The 21,137-nt window shown below is 44.5% G+C and overlaps 1 protein-coding gene across 5 annotated transcripts in view; it reads right to left on the minus strand.

The window, feature by feature from the left end:
• Positions 1-21,137, minus strand: part of GBF1 (golgi brefeldin A resistant guanine nucleotide exchange factor 1) — a 152,267-nt gene that overhangs the window by 27,925 nt on the left and 103,205 nt on the right. For 3 of the 5 annotated variants that reach the window (XM_019555813.1, XM_019555812.1, XM_019555809.1), the window contains exons 9-17: positions 17,171-17,306; positions 9,141-9,370; positions 8,103-8,271; positions 7,692-7,903; positions 6,656-6,754; positions 5,490-5,684; positions 4,874-5,060; positions 3,762-3,902; positions 1,750-1,838 (exon numbers count right to left, since the gene is read on the minus strand). In XM_019555813.1, the coding sequence (XP_019411358.1) occupies positions 1,750-1,838; positions 3,762-3,902; positions 4,874-5,060; positions 5,490-5,684; positions 6,656-6,754; positions 7,692-7,903; positions 8,103-8,271; positions 9,141-9,370; positions 17,171-17,306 (1,458 nt within the window). The remainder of the gene's footprint in view (positions 1-1,749; positions 1,839-3,761; positions 3,903-4,873; positions 5,061-5,489; positions 5,685-6,655; positions 6,755-7,691; positions 7,904-8,102; positions 8,272-9,140; positions 9,371-17,170; positions 17,307-21,137) is intronic. The other 2 variants (XM_019555814.1, XM_019555811.1) reach the window with 1 other exon arrangement.

The raw sequence follows: 21,137 nt of genomic DNA on the forward strand, positions 1-21,137 counted from the left end.
TAATGCAAAAAATATTTTTAAAGTATTTAGATAAACAGAGCAAAAAATAAAAGGGGGGAAAGGAGGAAAGAAGCCTACTATAACCCCAGGAACCCTTGACAGTTAAAAAAATAAAATAAAATAAAAAAGGCAAAAATCTGACTCTCTGATGCACAGCCAATTACATCTCCTAGCAAAAGGGACATGAGCCGCCCTTCCTAAAATACTAATCAGTAAAACCAACATTTCCACGCTACAAGTCTCCATAAAAAACAGCTGTACAGCAAGATGGGAAGGTCAATACATTTGATTATTCTTAGAGATGAGCAAATTCTAAAGCTGCAGGGTCCTTACAGAGAACATGCTGCCAACAATTCCCTTTCCAATAGTGGAGCAGCACAGTTATATGGGGAAGAAATGGGTATGTGAGCTATTGCATGGTCCATGCCATTTCATGCTTCCTAGGTGAGAAGCAATGCCATAAATTCCACTCAAATCTGCAGGCCACAAAGAACAGTTTTAACAAGCTACTTACAAGATATTCTGCAAACCTACTTTCTTTAATAGTTTTGAACTCAATTTGGTTCTGAGCCAATTTGAAACATCCCCAGAAAAACACAGTATTATAACAACACAGTGGTATGAACTGTTGGGATGACAGCTGCAGAGGAATGACAGCCACAGAGAAAAAACACTGCAGTCTTCTAACTGGAAACTGGAAAAAGCCATCTTTGGCTACCACTGAAAGCAAACCTGCCAACATAAGTTGCAAATACATGCTTCAAAAAATATGTTTTCAGGTAATCTGGCTGATTTTCCTGAACTATTATCACTGTCCCTCTTTCACTTGACACAGACAATTGAAACTTCTCAGGACATGCTTTCTCATCGGGTCTCTTCACTGACTTGCATACATACTAAGCAAGAGAAAAATGATGGAACCCTCACAGGTCCACTTGACAACATTTCTGAAAGAGGACCACTTGCCCCACACTACCTGTTAGGATCTCTCAGACAGCAGCTTCACCTGGTTTCTAGCTTTCAGTCACCAAGCCTATCAATACCATCTTGTATTTGGTACTGGACAACTGCACCAATCTAACACCTACATGGATATTCAGTCTTCCTCCAGCACTAAATAATGAAGCTACTATAGTCTCTGCACAAAACTAACAGACTAGAATTCAGATTAACAGTCAAGAAAACAGAGGTATTTAGCTACTGTAACTGTGGCCTGAACACTACATTTTCAAACCATAAAGCAAAAGGAAAAGTTAAACACATAATTGGCCAGATTGTCATGTTCAAATGGTGGCTTCTTGAATTAGCTTCACCAACAGCTTTGGTAAAAGTAATAGACAACTTTCCCCTTCATGGGATGTGCTGACCAACTCCAGTATCACTGCATCCAGTGATTTCCCCAAAGGCCTCTTCCAGCCAGGAATGCTATGAATCTCAGAGCCAAGGACAACACCACTTTAAATCTACATAAGCCCCAAAGTAAGAGTTATAGCATGAAATTTCCCCAGCATCTCCAGTAATTCAGACCTCAGCCAAACAGAAGGTCAAGTAAACCTCCCTTAAACCATTGCCTCCTTTTATCAGATACAGCTTGGTCTTCAAAAAACAACTCCTTAGCTCATACACAACAAAGTTCTGAATTGAACATTCAAAGGCTGGAAAAATCGTGTCAAGCCCAAATGTAAATAAGTTAGGGAGGAGAAAGAAGGATGTCTAAGCACCCTTTTACAGTATGTGAACACCCTGTACCTTCTTTTTGTTCTTAATTTCCATCAGTTCTTGAGGGCTTGGCAAGAGACAGGAAAAGCGAGTAGGCTTCCTCGAGACATTCTTCTCAGCTATGGAGGCAAGTGACAGCATTATTAGAGCCACCCTGTTCTGCACAACACTACATGGTACAAACATTCTCAGTAACATGCTACCCCCTGCCATCAAAGCCCCCTCTTCAAGCGGAATAATCATGTTTCCTCATTTCACTACCTGACCAGTAGGGCTGTGTGAAGCTTCGAGTGGCAATTCGATCAGGAGATTCGGCCCAATTCGGTGGCCGAATCTCCGAATCCAAATCGAATCAGGAGACGAATTTAAAGGTCCGAATCGCTTCAAAGCTCTCCAAATCTTCAGAAAAGATTTGGAGATCTTTGATGATTCGGGCAGTCCCTAGTGGTTGTAGCAGGGAGCTGCAGCTGACTGAGCTGGTAAGTAGGGCTGTGCAAAATTTCACCAGCCATTTCGTTTCAACGCTGTTTCAACAGATTTTGAGGTCAAAACATCAAAATTGGAATGAAACAAAGGTCATTGAAATAGCCTTGAAACAAAATGAGGCTGGTCAAAACATTGTGACCATAGGCTGGGGATAAAAAGTCAGTCCAGCTGGGTTAACTTCCCATCCCCAGCACAAGATCTGGTAGGGGGCGGTGAGGCAGCCCAGCTAGGCTGCTTCCCCTTCCCCGTGCTAGATCACGCCACCCCCAGTGCAATCTAGTGGGGATGGAAAAGCAGCTCAGCTGGGCTGCCTCCTACCCCTGGCACAATCTAGCATGGGGGGTGGAGACCAGGAAGCAGCCCAGCTGAGCTGCCACCCACCCTAGCAGCATCTAGCACTGGGGATGGAAATTCAGCCCAGCTGGGCTGATTTCCCATCTCCAGAGAAACCTCAAAACAGTGTTGAAACAGCCTTTATGTTTTGACAGAACAGAATGGAACAGCTGTTTCAACTTGAAATGAAATTCAATACGAAACACTGTTCCGTCAAACTGTCAAAACTCAAGGCAAAACGGAACAGTGCTGTTTTGCACAGCCCTACCTGTAAGTACTACAGGTGGGAGGTGGGGGGGAAGGGACCATGGAGGGGACCCCTGCCAGCCCCCGCCCCCGACCACTCTCCACTTCCCCAGCCCTCCCCATGGCTGCCCCCATCTGCCCCAGCTCAGTACTTTAAAAAAAAAGCCCTAGTTCTCACCGGGTGCTGCGGGTGGGGGGGGTGGATCCCCGCTGCCCCACACACTCCACACAGTGGCCTTGGGGGCTCATGCACAGTCCCCCACGTGGTGCGGGGCAGCGAAGGGCAGTGGGGTTTGCTCCCCACCAGCAGGAACAGTGTGAGTGGGGGCTTTTTTTTTTTTAACAAGTGCCAGGAGCTGGGGTGGGCAGGGCAGCCATTGCCGGGGTGGGAGAGCAGGCGGGGAATGGGCCTGGCCTAACTGATTCAGAAATTCAGATGCTGTCCAATCTCCAAATCAGATTTGCCCGAATCGAATTGGGACAGTGATTCAAATCACCAAATCAAATCACTGTCCCCCGAATTGGCCCAATCCAAAGCGAATACTAGCCGCTTTGCACAGGCCTAATGACCAGTTGAACACTCCCACTGCTTTCCTGCTTCTCACTATTCTGTAGCCTCAAGAGCACTTAGACAAACAGAAGCTTCCATCAGCCCTGCTAATTTCACATTTGCAAAGATTTAAAAATTTCTGGGTCCATTCTGCCTATTAAAATCTGAGTGTGAAGATCCCCACGACAGTCCCAGGCAACCTTGGTCCATCTACTGAAAATGCTACTTTATAGACAAATCTCATGCATTTTTGTTATTCCCTCAAGTCCAGCCCCCTTCCCAGATACAAACACATTTATAGTAGCCATGCTTTGTCATAAATAGTACATCTAAAGTAATGGAGCGTCACTAAGGTGGTAATACCAAATAAAGTCTGAACCACCCCCCCACACACGTTCTGCAAGAGATGAGGTTCTGCTGTGTTTACCTGCATCATTTCCTCCCTCCAAATCCAGACAGCCCTGCTTCATTTGGTCAGCCATAAGGCACCCGCTGGTAGGTGGACAGGCCCCAGAAGGCTCGTTGGCTGTGCTGGGGGGTTTCTCTTCATTTGGCAATCTGTCACTGTCTGCAGAGAGAGGGGGAAAAATAAATACAGCAAGCAAGCTAAGTTACCAGAAGATGACAAAAGCTTCCGAATAATTCATTTTTTCTCAAACATTAGCTGTTTATTTTTCTGAGGCCTTTTTTCAACAAGAAAGAATCCAGTTGCTACCTAGCTTCAAGAAACTTGTGTGTCTATGCAAGACACAGTTACCTGAAACTAGGTAGCAACTGGGTTATTTCTTTTTTTAAAAAGGTCGCAGAAAAATGAACAGCAGCTATTGTGTGTTCCATGTCCTGCCCTCTCTCTACCATAACTGCTCGTCATCAAAGAGCACTGAAACTCACAGGACGGACAGGTTTTAAATGCCAAAGATTTGGCTTTTGCCTTTATTGCTGCAGCTACTGAATGGTATGGGGGAATATACACACAGGGAGGGATCTAGTGTAAAACTAAGTACAGTACCACACTGTGATTACTGCTACTGCTACTGGCACAGTACCCAGAGAAGCAGATTGACACTGCAGGGGCTTCATACAGCTGCCATGGGCTCAAAGAAAGAACTGAAGGGCAGCTGGACAAGCTCTGCCCTTTACTTATGCACATACAAGTTTTAAAAGGAAATTGTATTTTGTTCTGAAGGATGTCACAGCACCTATGGGCAGGAAACCACTGCAGAGATGCATCTAGACAGCCTAGTTGATAAGGCCATACCTCCTGTCATCTCCAAATTTTATCTGGGGACAAGCAGTTGGCTTACTCCACTGAACTCAGGTGCCATAAAGAAGACTGAGTCCCTCTGATACACTGGTTTTATACATTTTTAGATGCCAAAAGGTGCCTAGTAGAATAGAATAAAACAGAATAGCATACCATATGCCTGGGAGAATAGAAATATACTTTTGTTAAGTTAACTGAGCTACAAAAAGAAGGCATTAGTTAGCTTTGGCTCAAAACTAGGACAGCCATGAAGATGTTGAAAGGGATGGTCTTACTATTGCATAGGTCTTTGGTGCTAATGGCAGTTTCTGCACTGGGTTTGGCCACCTCCTTCTCCTGCTGGTGGATGCTGCTCAGCACTTTGGCCTGGCAGTGTGCTTCAGTGCCATCAATCACTGTCAGCAATGCTTCAAGAGACAACAGGTGGGTTGTATAAAGCTGTCCGGAAACTGGAAAGGCATTCTGGGAAATCAAGCAACTGAATATAAGATTATTTCAGTTATAAACACCTCCCCAGCCCTAAGGAAAAGTTTCTCCCATTGCTCTGGAAACCCTGACATGCAGCAGCACTCCCCATTACTTTCCATACAAAACTTCCTCACAAACTTCTTTTTAATCCCTCCTGCACTCTCTGCCAGTATTGTGCAGTCTCTTCAATTTTCCCTTAATCTCCCAAATTAAGTGGTCTTCCTTAACTATTTAAATCTATTTAAGGCCAGCCTTTTATCACCCCATGTCAAGACTGGCATTTGTTCTTCTCTCCTTCACAGACTTAAGAACCATCCCTTTCCATTTCCCAACTTACACCTCCCTCCCAGTCCTGTTCAATTCCAAGTTCTGCAGTTTACATCCCCAACTGAAAGTGAGGACAAATTAGAAACATTTCAGGACCTTGGAGAGCAGCTTAGTGAGGTCCTCAAAGAGGTTAGAGCAGTAGTAGTCACAGTCATAGTTTATATAGAGCTCAGTGACAAAACTGGGGATTCTCCACAGCTGAACAACAGCCTCCAGGGCCATCTCCTTCACTTCATAGGGCATCTTGGGGTTCTCCACAGTGATCATCTCCATCAGCTTCTTTATGTACATCTGGCAGAAACATAGAACAGCTCAGTTTATGGCAAAGAGGAAAGAAAGGACAATAACTAGCTTTCAACAGATGTAGGAGCTCAGTGCTCCCACGTGGTTCACAGCATAAAACAGTCCGTATTTTGCAAAGACTTGCTCTGATGGCAAAACTTCTTGTATGTTTCAGTAGTATAAGCCAAAAGACGCCTATTTTTTTTGGCAAAGTAAATCATAGTTCAGAGGTATAACTAGCAAGTATTGTGCCATGGGCAACCCTCCATCTCCCTTTCATCCTGCACTTGCCCCTTCTCTGCAGCGGTTGCAGCTCTAGCCCAACTGCCAGCAGTGAAGCAGTCGTGGTGTGCACTGCCAAAGCAACTTGAGCAGCAACTGGCAGTTTTCTGATACTGGGAGAGTTCACATGACCTCCTTTTTTAATTGCTGACATGTCAAGCAGCCAAAAAATGCTGATTTTCAGTGACAAAAAAGGGGACACAATCTCCTTCAGGAGCAAAAACAACACTTTCCAGAATGCCTCTCACTCTCACAATCCTGCGCTGACACTGCTGCTGCTGTTCTGCTCTCCCTTCTTGCTGGCCAGGGCTGCTGCAAGAAAGTTGAGAGAGCAGGGGAGGGAGGAAGAGTATGGGAGGATAAGGCACCTGCCTCACTCCCTCCCAGTGCCTCCCCCCAGCAAGGCAGTGCCTGAGGCTCGTGCCCCCTCACCCACCCATCCTTATGCTACTGTCCCAGTGTACTGAACAATGAAACAATTGTAAGAGGAAGGCAAGGCATCAATTCCAAAGGCATTTTACTATTCTGTGGAGACAGGGTTCTAAAGAAGCCCCAAGAATTCCCATACAGCCATTCATGCTTTGCTAGTCCATATCTGGACTGCATCCTATTGAATCAGTCTATACTTCTATCTTCTTTGGCACGCCCACAACTCCAGCTGTGTTTTTCCAGGGAATAAGTAATATCTGAACACTCACCTCTAGTTGGAACTTCAGATGTTCCCGCATGCTCTCAAAGAGAAGGAAGCATACCCTTAGGGAGGCTGCATACAGATTCAGCCTTTCCACACTCAGCAGCTAAACAAAGAACAAAAATGCAAGAACTGAGAGGTTCAGGTACTCTATTTACCTAAGCGGGTAGTGTTATGGCTGCACCAGCCCCCCACAATTGAATGGGGTGCTTCCACATAGTGGTTTTATTATTGGAAGAAGCCTTCTCTGCACTGCCACCAGGCCTTTACTCCTGTATGCATGGACTGCTTCTGGCCAGCACTAATGTGCCAGAAACTGCTATACCTGTAGGAAGTAAGGGGCTCTCCCTGTGGCTAGAATCCTAGGTGAGACATTGCTTCCAAGCATGGCACTTACAGAATGACTTACTGATTACTCCCAAGCCTCTGCATGGCTTGTCACTTATAATCTTGAGGAAGACTGGGTTTCCGATAAATCCCTAAGTCAAGACATGAGAGTTGCCATACAGCTTCTGACATACTAAGACAATCCAGTTGCACATTAAATCACTTCCTCCCTTTGCTCCTCGGTGAAAGGCAACTAAAAGGTTTCCATCTGTCAGACTGAGGGAGAGCAGAAGTCAGGGGCCAAGGAAGAAGGGATTTAAACTTCAGACTCATTTGGGAGACTGCTGAAGAGAAATGGGCAGGGCAGTTTAGTGCTCAGTCAGGAGTTTGTAGGAAAGGATGAACTCATAGTGACATCTGCTGAATAAGTGGGAAAAAGATGAATGACAGTGAATGTACAGATATCATCCCCTCTCATATGCATGCAGTAACCTGAGATGCTTGCATAGATTCTTAGAGGCCTCTTTCTACCTGACACTCTCTACTTCCACTGCTCTATGGAGCAGCCAGATCTGTGCTCCTGAGTGACAACTAACATTACTTCCCCTTCCAAAATGGCAGATCTCAAAGACAATGTACTGGTTATCAAAATTTACACAGGGCACATGGGGAAACTCACTGGCAGCACACACAGGGGCACCAGAGGCCAGACTCACTTGAAACAGGTGCCGACATAATTCTTCCTTCACAAGTCCCAGAAGAGACTGACAGTTTGCCACAGGAGCTGACTCCAGAGCAACAGTGAGCAGCTGCAACCCCATGTGGATCATCACCTCTGAGTTATGGCGGTCATGAGGGTTGGTTAGGGAGATAAGGAAGCGGAAGAGCTCACGGATACAAGGCAGACCATAGGGGACCAGTGCTGTTCCTGAATGGAAAAATAACAGCCAGAGAGATATTAAGAGCCCTCAGTTCTGCTCCCATCTTTTGCAGATACCCATTAGGTAGCAGAGACCAAACCATTACAGATACTAGTTCAGGAAGGGAAGATCATTTCCCTCCAGACAAGGTATGGAGTAGGGTAGAGAGAGACTAATAGGGCATTGGCAGCATTTCACAACTCTCACCTTCCTTCTGGGAGGACTGTGTAAAACGTACGCCTCTGGGATTGACGTAGTCCATGTCATGAACAGAGGCAGAGTCAGAGTGTTCTGCCACAGAGGTGCACTCCTCTAGTACCTCAGGGATGGATTCCACAGAGGCCGATTGGGTCTTCTCCACCCTGAGACTTTCATCCTTCAGTCATACCAGTCATTTGGGAAGCAAGAAATAAAATCAAAACAAGTGTAAGATAACAGTGCACCAGCAACGTGACAGACTCATTCAGTCAGATGGCCATACTGACAACTTGCGAGAGAGCTGTACAGGAGTCAAGGCAAAAAAGACTGTTTCAGCCATTTGTACTCCATTTCATCCTAACCAATGCATGCCTTAACCTGGTTTTAAAGCCCTACCACTGAGGGCATTATAAGAGCTTTACTTGGGAAATGCTTCTGCAGTCTAACAACTCTTACTGCTTGTGAGTTTTTCATATTTATAATATCAGTTCCTACCACATCAGGTCTAGTCATCTGCTCTTGCACTACATTAAACAATTCTTGTCCATCTCTGGCATTGACACCCTGCAAAGTATTTGTAGTCTCTTGTCCTCCTACCAGCTTTTTTGTTTAAATGCGTCTACTTCCTCATCCTTCCTCAAATCAACCCATCTACTCCTTTGGTTCTTTTTATGCCTTAGAGGTATTGAAAACAATAAGCAAGACATCTTCAGACCACAGACATGTTTGTCTTTATTAGCTACTCTTTTAATTAAGGCTGCTGTAATGGAAATACTGGAAGTAATACAGTTCCACAGGAATTGTTGTATTAGACCACAGTTATCCTCTGACAGTGCTAATGACAAGAAGAATGCATGAAGACATGATTGTACCAAAATTGTGTAACTCTATACTAAGAAGGAAAATTCTTAAGCTTTCTTTAAGCTCTTTCTTTAGCACTGTACAAGGGACCCAAAGAAAAGCTGCAAAAATAGACACAACATCTTCAGCAAGAGACCAAACAGCTTGGTTTGGACTTGTCATATCTGCACGGGATTCTGCACATACCTGGGGTTCAGTCTGGGGTAGAAGATCAATGGCCTTGGGATCACCCAAAGGAATGGCAGCGCTAAGTCCCAAAGAGCTGACCTGGTCTAAATCTGTAAGGTCTTCCTTGGATGTGGCCTGGGAAGACAACTCCATGCCACTGTCTGTAGCAGGGCTGACAGCAGATGAGGTATTTTCTGAACTTCCAGAAGAGATGGGAGAAGGAGCATCAATGAAAGCAACTCCAGCTGCTGATGAAAAACAGCAGCAAAGAGTTAGCATTACTCTTTCCCCCCTTCTCAAGATTAGACAGAGCAGCAAAGAACTCCTTTCACGCTAGTTAGTCTGCAGCACAAACTAACAAATGAACTCCCTTAAAACATCCTAAGATGCACACTGGGGAATTATGCAATTATGTGCCCATGCAATTTTGTGCATAAGACATATGACCCCACATAATTGCATCGTTTTGCTTAGTTTAATCCAGGCAGGCTCTGTACCTCTATCTTTGCAGGGTTCCTGGCACTCCAGCTGGGAGCCCTATGTGGAGGCACCCAGTGTGATGGCACATTTCTGGATAGCTGTTGAGTGGGGAGGGGAGCTCCTGCCTGCAACAGGAGAGGATGGGTGGTGGTGTGTGGGCTTCCCTGCCACATGTCCATGCCCCACCCCCCATGGTGCACAGCCCATGCCACCACTGGCTGCAGCAGCAACAGGCTGCTCATGGGGGTGCTCAAGGCCATGGCAGGCAGAGGCCCTGGCAGTACACAGCTCTGGCTGTGTCCCAGGGCCTGCACATGATGGCAGGGAGCTGGCCACCATATCCAGCCCACTGGCCTGTGCCTTTACACCAGAATAGGCTGGCTCTGTGCCAGCATGTGAAGCTCACAGCACCACACGTGGCAGCCATGTGCCATTGGGCTGGATGGGCTCTGTGCCTCCACCTGGGGCTAGCAGCATTCCAGCAGGAAACCACATATGGAGGCATGGAGCTGCCTGGCCCAGTGGTGTATGGCTCCTACCTGCAGTGCCGTAAGCCCCATGTGCTGGCATGAAGTTAGCCTTGTCTGAACTGAAGGTACATGCCAGTGGGCCAGGCCAGGCTGGCTCCATGCCACCATGTGCAGCCTCCAGGTTCAACCAGAAGCACACACTGCCAGGGAGCTCTTCTTGCCACAGCTATGAGCACCCCGAGGGCCTGTTGCCTGCTCCTGCCATCAGCAGCAGGGGCTGTGCACCATGGGAGGGAGGGGGCAAGCATGGCAGGTGGGTCCACACTCACCCACAAACCCTACACCCAACCCAGAAGGGGATTTTGGCACAGATATTAAAGATGAAATGTAAGAAATAATAATAATTTTGCATAATTTTGAATTTTTCTGCACATAATTCTTTCGAGTGTACTAAGGAGGCAAAAGATGCAGAAAAAGAAAGTTCTGTTTTCCTCCTATCAATAAGCCAAATAGATCAAAGGAAAACAGAGATTAGCAGTTCCTGTTATCACATAGTAGCCAGAATTTTACACATCCAGAGATTGGATGAAAAATTAATTCATGAGAGAATTTGTATACTTAGATAAAAGGGGAAAGAGCAGGCAGGAGTGACTGACAGAATCAGGAAAAAATGGGACAGAGCAGACAAGACTGCTGAATATCTGTATGGTATCTGGGGGAGTTAGAAAGGGACAAAGAATATCACTGTAAATCGAGAAACAGAAAGTATTTGGGAGATGGCTGCCTAGCAGCATGTGGTAGGAAAAGGAAAGGTGATAATGGCCATCAGTTTATCTGAGAACCAGAATGGAAATCATACAAAAACATCTTAGATACACCACGGGTTAGGTAATTTATCCTTTACATTGCACTTCTCTGCTCCCCTGTCTCTTCAGGTCAATGAATGATTACAGTAATTCAACAGTGGGAGAATTCTCCAGTAAACCTAAATTCAAAGAAACAGAGATTACATGAACTTCCAAAAACAATCCTTTACCTCAAAGCAGTAGTCAGCAACCTTTTCAGGTTTCAGACTGGAATTACCAGGCTGGGACAGAGGCAGGCAGGAAGGCAAGCAGGCACAAAGATCCACTGACTGCCCACCACCGCCGCACAGGGAGAGCTCCTGCAGCAGTACAGACAGCAAACACCACCAAAGCCTTGCTGCCAAACACTGCTGCCTCATATTCATGGGCCAGATCAAATGGCTCCACAGGCTGGATCTGGCCTATAGGCCGTAAGTTACTAACCCCTGCTTAAGACATCTTAAGTAGTTACAGACAACCTTGCAGAGAGCCAGGGCAGTGGAGACAAATACAACATGTCACAATACAAGGGGTAAATCAAGAGAAGATCCAATTTTAAAGGGTTCAGATGTACTAATATGACTGTCCACAAGCAGAAAAACTTCTTCAAAGTATTCTACAATACCAATAAAACTATGAAGAAAGGATCTGCTGGCCTGTCCAGCAAATGAAGAAGAAATGTTGACAGTACCAAAGAAGACTGAACAATTAAAAATTAGAGAACTATAAAAGGAGACAAGAATGGTATATTAGTGTTTTACCAAATGCATATTATATATATGATTATGCAGACAGACATGCTAACTAGCCATGCAATAGAAGACCCTGGAGAAGAACTGGACATCCTCACCATTTTCAGCAGTCATAGAATCACAGAAAATGAGGGTTGGAAGGGACCTCAGGAGGTCATCTAGTCCAAACCTCTGCTCAAAGCAAAATCATCCCCAACTAGGTCATTCCAGCCAGGGCTTTGTCAAGCTGGCCATTAAAAGCCTCCACAGATGGAGATTCCACCACTTCTCTATATAACTTGTTCCAGTGCTTTACCACCCTCTTAGTGAAAAAGTTTTTCTTAATATTCAACATAAACTTCCCTTGCTACAACTTCAGACCACTGCTCCTTGTTCTGTCATCTGCCACCATTGAAAACACAGTCCAGCTCCATCCTCTTTAGAACCACCCTTCAGATAATTAAAGGCTACTATCAAATCCCCTCTCAGTCTTTTCTTCTCCAAACTAAATAAACCCAGTTTCCTCAGCCTCTCCTCATAAGCCATGTGCCCCAGCCCCCTAACCATTTTTGCTGTTCTCTGCTGGACCCTCTACAAATTGTCCACATTCTTTCTGTAGTGGGGGGCCCAAAACTAGACAGTACTCCAGAAGTGGCCTCACCAGTGCAGAATAGAGCAGAATAATTACTTCCCTTGATCTGCTGGCAGCGCTCCTACTAATGCAATCAGTATGCTGTTAGCTTTTTTGGCAACAAGGGCACACTGTTGACTTGTATCCAGCTTATTGTCCACTGTAACCCCCAAGTCCTTTTCTGCAGAGCTGCTTAGCCAGTTGGTCCCAACCCTGTAGCAGTGCATTAGATTGTCCCATCCACAGTGCAGGACATTGCACTTTTCCTTAACAAATCTCGTGAGATTTCTTTTGGTTCAATCCTCCAATTTGTCTAGGTCACTCTGCATCCTAGCCCTACCCTCTAGCATATCTACTACTTCCCCCAGCTTGGTGTCATCCATGAGCATGCTGAGGGTTCATTCCATCCCATCTTCCAGTTAATTAATAAAGATATTGAACAAAACTAGCCCCAGGACTGAGCCCTGGGGCACTCCACTTGATACCAGCTGCCAACTAGACATAAAGCCATTGATTACTACCCATTAAGCTCAATGATCCAGCCAGTTTTCTCTCCATCTTTCAGTCCATTCATCCAACCCCTACTCCCTTAGCGTGCTTGCAAGAATGTTGTGGAAGGCTGTATCAAAATCCTTGCTCCATGTTCAAAGAAACTGAACCCCTGCTGGCAATACCACCTATGCAGCCATGCATTGATCTGCAGGACATATCCACTCCTGCCCAGCCCTTTCCCCTTAACTGGAAAGATCAAGAACATCACCTGTGCACCCCCATTCCCTTCATCCTTGCACCCAGAACCCTGTAGTTAACTCTTGATCTGCTCAGAGTCACCCTTGGCAGTACTGCTGGTACCCACATGGATGAGCAGCATGGGGTAGTAGTCATATGTTTGGATGAGTCTCGGTAAACTTTCTGTGATATCTCGGATGTGAGCTCCAGGCAAGCAGCAGTCTTCCTGGGTCATCAGCTCAGGCCAGCAGATGGATCCCTCTGTCCCCCACAAAAGGAAGTCTCCAACCACCACCACCCATTGCTTCTTCTTCATGGCAGTGGTCTCAATTCTCCCCACTTTGGGGATTCCTGGCCCCACCTCTTACACCAATGGAATTCACTTCTCCTCTGTTGCTGGAGCTCCATATCTGTTCTCCAGGCAAACTGCTACAGGTGGGGATGAGAACTTCTCCATGCTGCCAGAAGTCACAAGCTTCCAGCTTCCACCTTCCTGGGAGTCCATGCCCTCTTCCTTTTCTAGCACCTCCTCTGGCAGTCCTCCTCCACAGTCCTAGAGATTTCTTCCAGCATGGAATCTATGATATTCTCATGCCAGAGGATGCTTAGGAGCCCTGCTACATCCGCCTGTAGCTCTCTTGCCTGCTCCCTGAGGGACACGATACAAGGATGGCAAAAAGCCTGGACAACAGAATCAGGACAAGAAGCAGATGAAACAGATAAGAGGATCAAAGGAAGAATTAATTTTCATTTTGCTCCACAGGTTCTATAAGATCCTGCAAACATCTCCAACCTTAACGAGGTACATTTGCATTGTGAGAAAACTAAGTAGCTTCTTGATTACATGTTTCTATAAACATATGAAGTTACACATCATCTGATAAAATATCCTCATCATCAGACTGGGTGGGCAATGGTTGGTACAGATTAAAGCAGCAGTTCTTGTGCAACAGCTAAGAAGTGGAAGCAAGTAGAAAAGCCGTGCCTCCATTTTTCTCAGGGCTGTATTCAGGGCTGTTCATTTGTGGGGGTGAAATAAATTTGTTGCAGATAGCCTGCTGGTCTAATAAAAGATATCAGATTTACTGAAATAAACTTGTCTGCCTTAGACCTTAGTCTCCTTAGACCAACATGGTTACAACCTATACCACCCTTGTAGATAGTCTGTACACTCAAAAAACAACATCTATGACAACAGATCTAATACTGCAGTTTATCAACCACTACAAAACTCATGGGCCACATCCACACAAGTGTGGACGTTTGTTTCCCTGGGGACAACTAGCAGTGGGACATCTTGTGCCACTACTACTTGTCCCCAGGGAACACCTGTGCCACACACCCTCTGGTGTGTGGCCAGTTACCCCAGATAGGGCAGGGGAGGCTGGGGCCAGCACTGGGCTGGCTGGCCCCAGCAGCCTGACCTTGGGTTCTGGGGGCCTCCTGGGGCTGCAGCAGCAGCAATCCTGCCACTCAGAGCCCAGCTGGTAGCTCAAATGTGGCTCTGGCTGGCCAGGCTCCAGTTTTGGGCCACGTGTGCTATCCCCATGTGCACCACCCTGCTTTTTTTTTTTGCACAGGTTTTTTTGACCCCAAGATAAGAGTGATTACATATGAGGCAACTGTAAACACAACACTGCCCTACCAGGCTGGATATTGGGTGGTCACTTCAAGACTCTTGCTGCATGTTCAAAGCATCTTACCCGTGTCTTAAAACATGGATTTGAGGAAAAAATGTCTATTTCACTTGGATCTCGATAAATCCTCACTGTGCATAAAGTAAAAGATGTCTACATTTTTGGATCGTTGTAGAGTCTGTAGTGGTGCAACAGTTAAGCCTGTATTGAGATTTTCATTTAAAGCAGAACTAAACCCTCTGGTTTAATACTTTGATGAAATGCTGTGATAAACTTGAATACACACCTGAAAGAACAACCACATTTAAGGAAATTTCTTCAATAAATATTTAATCAAAAATTTTGAAAGAGGAATTACTTCAAGGAGAAAGGGGAAATAAATAGAATTATTCTTGTATTTTCTCCTAACCAAAATGAGTTTTGGCAGAAGACAAATGAATATGGAAAGGATTCATGGACACTTTTATCATCTTGTTAGATGCTCCAGAATCTAAACTTTCATTTAAGAGAACCTATACATTCGTAGATCACACAGTTAAGAAAACCTTGTAAAGATGAAGCTACTACCTAGGGAAAAAAAATGATATGGAGGACATATTATGAATTCACACATTAACCATTGCTCTGTTTAGTGCTATGTATTACAGAACTGATAAAACTTTCTGGAAGCCAAAAGGCAAGTTTTGTAGGAAAAGCAACTGAACATGCAATCAATTCTGCATTTCTCCCATCTAGTACATGTCAGAAAGCAATACAATTCAAAGTGTGTGCATACACACGCACATAGAATTATAGCACTGAACTGAAAAGCAATGTTAGAAGGTATTTTTAGCCTGTTGATATAACAAGCATCATGCTGGGAGCAGGATAAAATCTGGATATTTGTATATTAGATGCGATATATTTTAACTTCTTATTTCCTTGGCACTGGTATGAGAAAACACCAGGACATCCTCAACTCTAAACCAGATATCTTTCTTTTGCTCATAATATTCATTAAAAGTGCGTACAGCACACAGCTAGTATAGCAACCTTCCTGTCCAGTTCCTTCTGTTGTTATTGTTTCTGTCCGTTCCATCAAAATGTAAAGCATCTACAAGAAAAAAAGCATACTCCACACCAACATAACTGATGTACCCAAAATGAAGGTAACAAACAGTAACCATGCAGTCTATTTTTGTATACCTATGGGCTCTTCTACTTCTCCAGCTCTACCTAGATAACAGCTTCTAGTATCACAGTACTAGAACGTTACACATGCAGTGGTAGCTTCCGATGGCTGGGCACACAGCATACACCAGGAGCTCCCTCCATTCCTCCAGTTAGCTCCCTACGCGCAACTCTCACATCCGTCCTTCATATATTCTCTACCACCACTTCATCTCCTCCCACATGCCAAAATCTGCCTACGTCCCTCATAGGCCCTTTGCCCTATTCCATTAGCCACTAGCAGTATCTCCATCACTCCCTAACCCAACAACAGGGACACTGCATGGTCACAGACCCACTTACGTATGGCCTACATGCCCAATATTTGATCTTGATGTGCCCCTGTTTCCTCATTTCCTGCATTTCCCTTTCCATCTCCATTTCCTCATTCAATATCTCTGTTTTCACACCAACCCACTCAGTCCCAGCCTTCCACATCCCTTATTACTACTACCTCCACCAACCATTGCCTGATAGACTATCATAAAAAACGACTAAAAGTAACCTCTTAGGTCGAGTCCAGTCCCATGCTAATGCAGGCAACCGTGTCACATCCCCAGTCCCTGCTTCCTCTTTTCCATTTTCTTCCCATTTTACCCATTACCACTGCCCCATCCATGGTGCCCTGCTGCTTTTTCCACCCATTTGACCCACACACCACATTAGATCCCCAATTCCCTCTCTACAAGCCATCCCTGGAAGATCTATTGAAAACAGGCAGACAAATAGCGCACAGCTATTGAAATGACAGTAAGGCAGAGGCGTAAATAGCTAGTACCATGCTCTGGGCGACGGTGGTGCACAGTAGCTGGTTTTGCTGCTGCAGGACCAGGGGTATGTCACTTACTTTTTTTTGGCACCAACATGGATGTCAAGCGGCCAAAAAACCCACCAATTTTCAGCAGCAAAAACAGGAGGTGACATCCCCCACATAGCAGTGAACCTCTGGCTGCTGCTCTTATACTATGCGCCACTGCTGCTGCAGAAAAGGCACACAGGGTGGGGATGGGAGGGAGGATGACAGAGGTAAGGTGGGCAGATAAGGTGCCATGCCACCTCCATTCTGGTAGCCATCTTGAGGTAGTGCCCAGGGCTTACGTCCCGCTCACCCAAACTTTGTTACACTACTGTAGGACCTTGCTTCACTCAGGTCAACAAGTATTCCCTTCTCACCCACTTCCTTCTAGACTTACAGAGCAATAGTATGTGTGTTGCTAACATCAATATTTACTACAGAAAACACAAGTGAGAAAAATGAAAAAAAGCAACCCGCAAGATGGACAAGGTCTGTCCTTTGAAAACAGGATCCTACCTACCTGTGATGTTATTACCATTGGTGGTTGGTGGTTCTGTTCCTGGAAAGACCTTGGTTACATGGCGAGGAGGCCTTGGTGATCTCTTCTGCTTTTTCCATTTTGATGAATCACTCATTCCTCCTGCTCTCATTTTCAACTGAAAATCATAAACACTGAGAATGTCAGCCCAGTAACAATGTACAGAACAGACCACACAGAAACAACCCAGAAAGTTTCTCTCAGTCAAACGAGACAGCTAACAGTGCCCACAGTATCACACAAACTAACCAGCACCTGAAAATCATGCTAGTTAGCACCACAACACCCTACTCCAAGACCCACACTAGCCCAGACCCCCTCTTCTGAAATCAGCAGAGTATGAATTTGGCACTCTGCTTTGCATCAATAAATACATGAGCATGAGTCCCACACCCCCATCTTTCCTATCTGTATTTCCCTGCTTTACACAAAGGTCAGTATTCCCTAAGACTGCCCTGAGGGTGCATTTTAGACTTCTTCCATTTTTTTGGAAAGCACAAAGTAACGTTTTAAGTAGCTCTTCAGCAACTCTAGAAAGACACTCAAGTATACATCAATTAAGCTTTCCATTCAAACATTTTAAGGCAATTTCCACAAAAATGACAATGTAGGGTTTAGAATTAAGACCTGGTCATGTACACAATGCCATACAACTTGCTGTTCTGCTCACCACATCATTACCACTAAGATCTTACTTAATCTGAACTTGAAGCTCTTCTCTCTTTCTGCCTTTGGGAGTCTGGTCCATTATCCAACTGTTTAGTAAGCATTTTACTATCTTGTGCTTCCTTATAATTTTTCTAGTTCTTATATTCTTCTACACTGCACAGATCAGGATTACTTTGGTAGTACTGGAGTGATCCACCTGAACTATGCATTGCATTCAGGAGCTTGTCTAAGTCTATCCCAACCATGCAGTTGATCCAAGAACAGATAATCACCCATGCAAATCCTTGGCTCTCTATTACCTTACTATAACATTCACTTCACAAACATACATGCTTTAGCACTTCTTCAGCAGCAACATCATACCATGAATGATATTTAGCATGGCCCTAGACAGGTTTCAAAGCATCTGTTTTCAAAATGAGTGCTTCCCCTTTAGAGACCCATTTTCTCTAACTGGGCACAGGGTTTGCTACTTTTTGGACCAATTTTTTCATTAATCTTCCAGGTTCTCCAGATCCCTTTACAACTGTGGATCTTTTTGGGTCCAGATTTGGGTGAGCAGGGTATTTTCTCTGTCTCCTGGAAATTATATAACAAGTCTTAGCAGTGACCCATACTTGATTTTTCTCCCACACATCTCACCATTAATATTTGCCTTCCATTAACAGTACTTTGTAGTTTGTTTGTACGCACTTTGTCTATTTATAGTTCAGTAGTCTAGCTGAATACCTTATTGAAATGCGAATGAAATTTATCCCACAAAAACCTAAGCCAAGAAAGGTGGGTTTTTGGTTGTAGCTGTGTTGGTCTAATGACATATCACATCTACCAAAGAACCTTGCCTGCATATCTTTTATTACACCAACAAAGTAGTTGGAAAAAAGTTATTTCCAAGCTTTTGGGCGCAATCACCCTTCTTCATTGGCCTGTGAAGAAGGGTGATTGCACCCAAACGCTTGCAAAGACCTTTTTTCCAACTACTCTGTTGGTCTAATAAAATATTTCACATCTACCTAAAAGAACTTTTCCTGCCTTAGCCAAGAAATGCACTTCAGCAACTTCATTGCTAAAACCAGTGTTTCCAATTCAAGGAAATGGTGGGTTGAGGCATAGAAGAACTGGAACAAAACACAATTGCAATATTTACCACCTGACTGCTAGAATACCCAAGCCACTTGGATTCTTCAACTCTGCAAATACTTTGTTGATGCCAAAGCAGTCAGTTTTTCTAAATTACACCCAGCCATTGTAACAATCAACCAGAAGCCTGCATAAAGCTCATTACATCATTTGGCAAAATTCTATGGCCTGCGAGTGGTAGAAGCAGGCAAAATAGTCTGAAAAGTGATTTCTAACTTTACAAATAAAGTAGTAACGTATGACTCCTAACTATGACTTTTTGTCACAATTAGGATCTCTCACCAAGTGTTGTATGTGCAAAAGCATTTACATAATTAACCTGAGGTTAATGCAACTAAGTTTTAAATAAATCAGATGCATTCATTATGGGTTTCAGTATTTGTATTTTATCAATGACATGAAAAATCTGCTCTCAGCAGCCCAGGACAGCTGTAGCAACTAGTTTTTCTATAGTATAAACATCCCCCTGAAATTTGATGATTCAATTCATCCTTTTGCTTTTTATAAAGTATTCTTCCTCTTATACTTAGCCTCCCTTACTTAAAGCTTAAGCTCCTCAGTAACCATCATAGGTCTGTTCCTGCCGCCACCCCAACTGCCACAAATAGACAGACAAATTTGTTATGTTTTTGTTTCCTATACATTCTTTCTGGGGTGTTCTTTGACCACCCATACATTTTTTTTTGGGGGGGGGGGGGGGGCCGGAGGACTGTATTTTTGATATAGCATTTAGCCCTGAAGATCCCAGTATTATTTTCCAATATCTCCTCTTCCATTTCCAAATGGGGTCCACAGCCCATATAAATTTCTTATTTCAACAAGCTTGTGAAAATGTCACGTCCCAATGTAGTAAAGCATTTGTGTAACTCCCCCTTGCACCGTAAAGTATTTGTTTGGGGGCTAATCTTCAAGTTTTAGATATGTTATAATTTTCTTTGAGCTAGTTAATTGATAACAGATTCAGAACTGTGTTGTCCCCTGCTATTTCTTCTAGTTTTTAGAAAAGAGAACTGCCCTTTATGATCCAACTATTTCTTGGATGACAAAAAACAGATCCACAACATGAAATTGAAAAGATCTCATTCTTTTTAAAAAGTTCACTTTTAAAAAGATTTAAAACATTACATTTCTTGTATTCAGTCATTCTGTTTGATCTCATGCTTTGTTTCCAGTTCAGAAAGATAAAATGCTCATCATCTTCCTTGCTGCTTAGTCCTCATGTATTTGTCTGTACTCCAAAGCACAAATACATAATACTGGTGCATTCTGTTACACCTACTCTTGATCTTATCAAGAAGACTGAAATGAGACAATCTCCTCAATATTGGCCCTCTTCCACCAAGGAGTAGAAGGATCCAGGTCTATAGGAAACCTCTGGGTTTCAATGTACAGGGTTTCAAAGAAGTGGCTAGATCAGAAAGAGTACTAGGCACTCTGGAAAACTATAGAATGTGAATGAAACATCCTGCTACGGTCAATTACCTATTTTCAAGGAATAAGCAATGCTTTCCACTAAATTCTCTCTCTCTTGTTCAGGTCACCAACAGAAACATGTACACTGCCATTATTCAAGCCAGCCTGTCTCATCCACCAGGATTCACCCTCACTGATCATATGCAAGTAGGCAGCCAGTGAGCCAGGAATACAAAGTTCTCAAAGGGGTTTCTTTAAGATTTAGCTTGACCTCTCAGTCAAGCTTTACAAAAAATAACCCCACAAGCAGGGCACATTTTAAAACTGTTTTAAATAGGGGTACGCTGATACAGGTTTTGGCGGCTGATACCAATAGCCAATTTTTAAGGAGGTATATTGGTCAATACCAATCCAATTTCCGATACAGCTGCATGCATCTGGTAAGTCTGTTGTGATGAAAGGGGAGTGAGGCGGGAAGGGATGTGTGGGGTAGGGTGCAGATCAAGGCCCCTGTGATGAGGGAGAGAGTGGGGCTGAGGCAGGCACTGACCAACTGGAGCAGGGCAGGGCATGAGACGGAGCCGCGGCTCACCTGGGAGGGACGGCTCTTGCTCCTGCGCGCACCCTGGGAGAGCATAGCGGGGACAGAGGGGAAGGAGGGGGAAAGGCATGTGCCCTGGATCTGCATGGGGCACAGGCTGCAGCTGTGGGCTGGAGCTGGCAGTCA

Source organism: Crocodylus porosus, unplaced genomic scaffold (genome assembly GCF_001723895.1).
Source record: "Crocodylus porosus isolate Cpor-Errol unplaced genomic scaffold, CroPor_comp1, whole genome shotgun sequence".
NCBI lineage: Eukaryota > Metazoa > Chordata > Crocodylia > Crocodylidae > Crocodylus > Crocodylus porosus.